The sequence below is a fragment of the Echinops telfairi genome, unplaced genomic scaffold, assembly GCF_000313985.2.
Source record: "Echinops telfairi isolate 266 unplaced genomic scaffold, ASM31398v2 ScPeMD7_7424;HRSCAF=8462, whole genome shotgun sequence".
Classification (NCBI taxonomy): domain Eukaryota; kingdom Metazoa; phylum Chordata; class Mammalia; order Afrosoricida; family Tenrecidae; genus Echinops; species Echinops telfairi.
In genome coordinates, this window is record NW_022111324.1 from 66,177,430 (window position 1) to 66,184,259 (window position 6,830).

The 6,830-nt window shown below is 50.5% G+C and overlaps 1 protein-coding gene across 1 annotated transcript in view; it reads right to left on the minus strand.

The window, feature by feature from the left end:
* Window positions 1-60: 60 nt before the first annotated feature.
* The window catches only part of LOC101638976 (endoribonuclease Dicer-like), a 29,086-nt gene continuing 22,316 nt past the window's right edge, over window positions 61-6,830 (minus strand). The window contains exons 16-19 of the mRNA XM_045298198.1: window positions 5,683-6,214; window positions 4,155-4,423; window positions 226-388; window positions 61-140 (exon numbers count right to left, since the gene is read on the minus strand). Coding sequence (XP_045154133.1) covers window positions 61-140; window positions 226-388; window positions 4,155-4,423; window positions 5,683-6,214 — 1,044 coding nt within the window. The remainder of the gene's footprint in view (window positions 141-225; window positions 389-4,154; window positions 4,424-5,682; window positions 6,215-6,830) is intronic.

Sequence of the window (6,830 nt, forward strand, 5' to 3'; positions counted from 1 at the left end):
CCCCCGGCTGCCCACCTTGAGTCTATGGATGTCTCCCCCGCCCCCCCTTACTCCCTCTGCTTACCTAAATTTGACCATTTCTGGCTCCATTTCAAGCAATTCTCGCACAGGAGAACGGGGCACATTTGTGGAGAATTTCTCTGTTAATCAGAATAAAAGGTGAAAGTAATTGGTAGGCTCCCATAGACATAAACTGGGCTTTGCCATCTGAGGACCGGTCAGTACCTATCAGTGGTCGCATCATGGGGTAGTACACCTTCCACACCGTCTCTAGCGACATGCCACTATCCATATAGATGGCACCGGCGAGTGACTCAAAAATGTCCCCCATGGCCTTGGGGACTTGAATGCCCTCTTCCTTCTCTTGGTCCTCCTGAAGTCTCCTGAGCTATTACAGAGAGAAAAGAGTGGTGAGCAGAAAGGCCCGCAGAAGGTATGTTTTCCCCATGGGTGACTGTTATTCTACGGCCACGATGGGAATGGCCTCCACAGGCCGGCGTCAGCCAGGGCGCTGCAGTGACAGACTCTTCACATATCTTTGGTTTGTAGAAAGGGCAAGTTTCCCCTCAGAGTTGTCATGGCAGGAGAAAAACAAAATTGAGAGGGAAAAAGTATACAAACCTGTTCTCCATTTACTATACTACACTCATCCAGAAAAAAGATTCTTTTTAGACACCAAAAAGAAATAAACAAACCTAACTTTAACCCCAAATGAGAACCAGTAGGAATTCACTAGTGATCAAATGCCGGCGTGCTGCACGTTCGGCTTTAAGAATTAATTCCTACTCGCATGGTGAGGATGTGCAATTTGGAATCACTTGGTCACTAAGAGCCCCAGTGGTGTTGTGGCTATGTGTTGGGCTTCCAGATAAAGCTTTATGCTCTCATAAAGAGTTATGGTCTCAGAAACAACAGGGGCAGTTTCAGCTGCCCTAAAAGGTCACTGCCAGTGACGTTTGCTGAAAGGCATTGAGTGTTCAGGTCACTATCAGTAGGAACAGACTCGATGGCAGTGATGTGTTCACTCCATGCTAGGGGCTGACACACAGAAGGGAAGGGGTGCAAATGCATAAAGCCAGCTATGGCTGCCAGTGGCTTCGTGACAAGTACCACCCAGAGGCAGCCCTTCTAGCTCTGGGAGCCTCTCTGGAGGGGTGAGTGGGCCACGGGGTTTATCATCTGCCCGCACAGCTGGGGAGCCTATCAGCTAAGAGCCTGGTAACTACCCAGCCACAAGGGCAGTATAGACACATCGTGGTGAAGCTGTTTAGAGAACCCTCGAGGCTCATCCTTATGTAGGGGTCTTCGCTCCTTTCAACACATTTAATCTACACATATGAGCAGGAGATACACCCAAAATTCGTTATTTCTCAGATGGCAGTCTCTTGCTTATTTTCATTTCCCCATTTTCTGAAGCCATCATGAATTACTGTGCAGTAGTCCCCACCCCCAGCCAGTCCTGGGCTTTAGGGCTCGGCTCAAGGGGAGTCCCTCTGGGACATGGGGCACAGTGAATGGTGTGACCCTTTGCTGGGCATGCCTACCCAGGAGGGTATGCTGAGCCCTTCTAGAGTTTCCCGTATGGACCCCAATAAATTTCTTCCTTTTTGCTTAAAAAAAAAGAAAAAGAATTACTGTACAGCACAAGAGAAAAGGCGAGGAAGAGGATAACCTTCTAAATGGACTGTTTCACCATCTGAATTCTGTTTCTTTGGAATTCTGATTACTAGAAACACTGGACACTCATTTTTAACACATGCCAGTGCTTTTGAACTCAGACAGATTTTTAAATTTTTCAAAGTTAGCCTCTCTCATTTGCTGATGAGGAAACCGAGGGCCAGAGCAGAGGAGCTTTCTTAACATCAAACAGCGAGTGAGTTAGCCAACCCTGAGGGTGACCTGCTCATTAACCAGATGATCCTGCAACCCGAGAGAAAGAAAAGGAGGTACAGACCCACCACAACCACTGTGCCCTGCGGGCCTCCAATTCGAAGTTTGAGAAAAGACTGGGGAGAGGGACCAGAGGTACATTTTTAAGAGAATGCACCTCTGCTCTCCCTGCAAGCCCAGCCCCGGCCCAGCTCATTTAGCCCAGGGGGCAAGGCGCTGGAGAGGCGGAGGCCAGGAGCCTCCTGGTTTCCAATATGCACAGCCTTGGGATGGTTTCTAAGGCTACTTTTTTTTTCTTTCATTTTTTAAAAAATTGTGTTATTAGTGACTCATACAACTCTTATCATAATCCATACATACATCAATTGTGTAAAGCACATTTGTACATTCATTGCCTTCATCATTCCCAAAACATTTGCTCTACAGTTAAGCCCTTGGCATCAGGTTCTCATTTTTTCCCCTCCCTCCCTGGTCCCCCCTCCCTTCATGAACCCTTAATAACTTATAAATTATTACTTTGTCATATCTTGCCCTGTCTGACGTCTCCCTTCACCCATTTTTCTGTTGTCCATCCCCCAGAGAGGAGGTCACATACAGATCCTTGTAATCGGTTCCCTCTTTCCAACCCACTCTCCCTCTAGCCTCCCAGTATCGCCACTCACACCACTGGTGCTGAAGGGATCATCGCCCTGGATTCCCTGTGTTTCCAGTTCCTATCTGTACCAGTGTACATCCTCTGGTCTAGCCAGACTTGCAAGGTCGAATTTGGATCATGATAGTATGGGGTGGCGGGGGAAGCATTTAGGAAGTAGAGGAAAGTTGTATTTTTCATCGTTGCTACATTTCACCCTGACTGACTCATCTCCTCCCCGAGACCCCTCTGCAAGGGAATTTCCAGTGGCCTAAAAATGGGCTTTGGGTCTCCACTCCACACTGCCCCCCCATTCACTATGGTAAGATTTTTTTGTTCTGATGATGCCTTACACCTGATCCCTTCAACACCTCGTGGTTGCATAGGCTGGTGTGCTTCTTCCATGTGGGCTTTGTTGCTTCTGAGCTAGATGGCCGCTTGATTACCTTCAAGCCTTTAAGACCCCAGACGCTATACCTTTTGATGGCCGGGCACCATCAGCTTTCTTTGCCACATTTGCTTATCCACCCATTTGTCTTCAGCAATCTTATCATGGAGGTGAGCACATATGGTTTTTGTTCTTTGATGCCTGATAACTGATCCCTTCGGCACCTCGTGATAACACAGGCTGATGTGTTCTTCCATGTGGGCTTTGTTGCTTCTGAGCTAGATGGCTGCTTGTTTACCTTCAAGCTTTTAAGACCCCAGATGCTATATCTTTCAATAGCCGGGCACCATCCGCTTTCTTCACCACATTTGCTTATTTACCCACTTTGTCTTCAGTGGTTGTGTCGGGAAGGTGAGCATCATAGAATGCCAATTTAATAAAAGAAAGTATTCTTGCATTGAGGAAGTACTTGAGTGGAGGCCAAATATCCTCTAAGGCTACTTTTCTGGTCAAGACGCCTCATTTTTCTCAGGGAAAGACAAGGAAATCCATTACACTTTGACAATCACACTCAGAGAGAAAGAGACAGAGAGAACCAGAATCAGAGCCACAGTGAAGTCCACGTGGAAGAAATAACAAGGAAAGTGGCACCTGAGATAGGAGTAAAATCCTGGATATCTTAAAAGCAGGCAAGACAAGGAGGTGGGAGGACAGCAGGAGGAGGGAGAGGTATGCAGATGGATGTTAATGAAAGGTTGGAGGAGATGGGAAAAATGGAAAAATCTAAGCAACATCCCTTCCTACCAAAAATGTAAAACAGTTCCCCCAAACATTAGATTTAGCTCCCTCCCCCGAGAACCTATGGCTGAACTTCACAGCAGAAGTCCCCTAAATTCCAAAAGCTGAAAATGTCCAAAGTTTGGTTTCCATATGAGATTTTGCCGGTTTAGCAAAGGAAGGGCCTATATGCTAAGCTGCTTACCTGCCACCGTCACCAAACTTGCTGGTCCACTGAAAGACCAAGACAGAGGAGCAGACAGATCTTTCCCTAAGGGGAAGGTTACCTAGTCATCAGACTGAGGACAGAAAACCAGCTGCAACCCCGTTGTCACACACCCCAGTGTTGGTATTCAACAGGGATGCAGCGCCCAGAGACAGGGCCCCTTCCTGGCTTTCCACAGAGAGCACCAGTGAACCGACAGGTGAAATCCCCGGAGCCCTGGCTACGCCCTCAGGGGCACTGACCTCGGAGTCCATCCCTTGCGGCCAGTTCTCCTCCAGCTGGAACTGCACGAAGCCATGGATGACGTCGACGAGCGTGGGCGAGGCAGCCTGGAAGTACTTGTGGAAGTCGTACTTGACAGCCAGCGAGGCAAAGACGGTGTTGTTGACCAGAGCGGAGCGCAGGTCGGTCAGGACCCCCGGGGAGTGCTGCCTCGGGTCTTCATAAAGGTGCTTGGTGATGAGGTAGTCCAGGATGGCATCGCCCAGGAATTCCAGGCGCTGGTAACAATCTGAGAGAGGCCCGCCCGCGGGGCCGTGAGCGTGTGCACGCCGCGTCAGCTTACCTACCTAGGAGTAAGGGCCAGGCGACTGGGGCCAAACCCGCGTAAACGACGGGATAGGCTCCCGCACACCTGCCTGAAGGACAGGATGATGACAGGCCACGCACTGACAACTCTGGGACAAAGCCTCTGGAGAGAGGTCATTGGCAGATCAAGCACATTTTCGTGGAGAGATAGGGTTGTAAAAATCTTTCAAGGGGTTAAGAGGCCGGTGCTTGTCAGGAAAAACCACTCCCTGGCCCAGAGCACTCTCGCTGATTCTCCTTTCCCCAGGGGCCCAACTTCAGTCCCACCTACCCACCCACCCTTGGGACAGTTCCTTGCTGCTCCAGGGTGGTTACAGATACCTCGGGAAGGAGACCCCCTTCCCTTTGGCAACCCAAGGACTTCAACCCAGGCCTGAATGACTGGCCTAATGGGACCTTATGGGGTGCACTGGCTCACAGTGATGAGAGAGAATCCATTTTGGAGGGAACTGAGGCAGGAAGAGTCAGGGTGGGGGCAGGGAGCAGGATAGAAGCAGGCTGGTTTCAGATGCAAGAAGTTTCTTAGAAAACCACTTGTCCTTTCTCCTCCCCATAAAGAATGTGCTTTCCTCCCTCCTGCGTCTGCCCAGCGCACAGGCAGAGAACCCGATGGCTTTGGCTTTCCTGCTGGCTAAGGTACCATTTCCACGATCACCAGGGAGGAACCCAGGATCCTGGAGCCTGGGAGCCTGTTCTTGAGTGAGGGAACGGCCCTGTGAGACAGAGACAGCAACAGCAGGCTGTCAGAGCAGGCACACCCGGGCCCCTCCCAGGACCCCCATGCTAGATAGGAGCGGAAGTGCAGCAGGACAGTTAGACACTGTAGAGCAACAGTGGACAGGCATGCAAGAGACATGGGCACAGGCCACACCAGCAAGGGGATGCCCAGTGCTGAGGCGCCCGGTGATGCCAAGATCCTCACAGGATAAAAACTTTTCCCAGCAAACAGAGTGACAGAAGTGGGGCCGGACCACACCCTGTCAATGCAAGGCGAACCAGGTGGCCCAAGGGTCATAGGGCACCAGACAGCTTGGCTCCTGATTCTCAAAACTCCCCGAGGACGAGGAGATAAGGGATCCTTACTTTTTTCTCTGGCATCCCTCTGCACATAACCCCCCCACCCCCACCCTACCCCTGTCCCACCACCACTGCCGGCCTCCTTACAACTCCTGGCATCCTTACCAGTGATGGTGTTTACATGGCAGGAGGCATGCGTGAACGCCTGGAGAAGGTATGCCTTGTTCTTAAACCTGAAGTTGATGCTTTCCTCAAAGGCCTTGAAGCCCGAGATCAGGTGGTTCAGAGTCTTATTCGTATCTGGGTGGTTGAGCATGCACCTGGGGGGAATCTGCAGGCAGCCATACTCCCGGCTCCGCAAGCCCGAGGTGGGGGACCGGGGCTTCGAGGCTGCATGGGAGTCCAGTGGGAGCACCTGCAGGCCCAGGGAGCAGAGGAAGAGCTGGGCTGCCCGCTCCCTGCAGCTGGTCAGGTAGCAGCCCAGCAGGGCCTCCACGCAGTCAGCGATGCTCTTGTCGGTGATGCACTGCTCCGTATGCAGGTCATAGGAGATGGACAGCCTGGCTGCCTCAGCACCGCAGCTCTCGTCGTCTTCGTAGTTGGCCTCGGGAGTCCTCCACAGCAGGGCCTCCTCCCCGTCCTCTTCCTCCTTAGCGTCCCTGTCCGGCTTGCCCATCTCCAGCACGTAGCCTCTTTTCTGCAATAAGGGTGGGAAACAGGAGGGGACAATGGGCGGGAGGGGAGACAGAACTGTTTTTGAAAGGGTTGGAAACTCCATAAAAGCCAAGGTTAGGGATAATTTCAAATGACAACCACAAATACCAAAAGGCAACTTCAAAGGTGTGGTCATTTGTTTTCAATAAACATAAATAAGTTATTTAATCACATAAAGTGGAATATGTTCTCTGAATGGCCGTTTTTAGTTATAAATTGACCTTCCTTCTCTCTATCCACCAGGAGGCCTTAGGGCAAAGGTTGTGTACACGGACAGAAAGTCAAGACGGATGCCCACAATACCAGGTGCTGGGCCCATGACCAAAGGCTCATCGCAGGGGTCTGCAAGTTTACGGACAAAGCGAGAAGTGTGGTAGGGCCGCTGATGGGGGAAAGATTATTGAGGCAGGGCAGTGGAGTTGCAGATGTGGGGAAAGCACGAACTTGGAAAAAAGTTAAATATGGGAACCGATAAAATTATTTTTAAAAATCTCTGCAGCATTTAAAATATACAATGAAGTTATGTAGTGCAGTTTGACTCAGTGGTGAAACCCCTCACAGGGCCTTGAATGAAGAGAGAGGGCTTTAAAAAATAAACA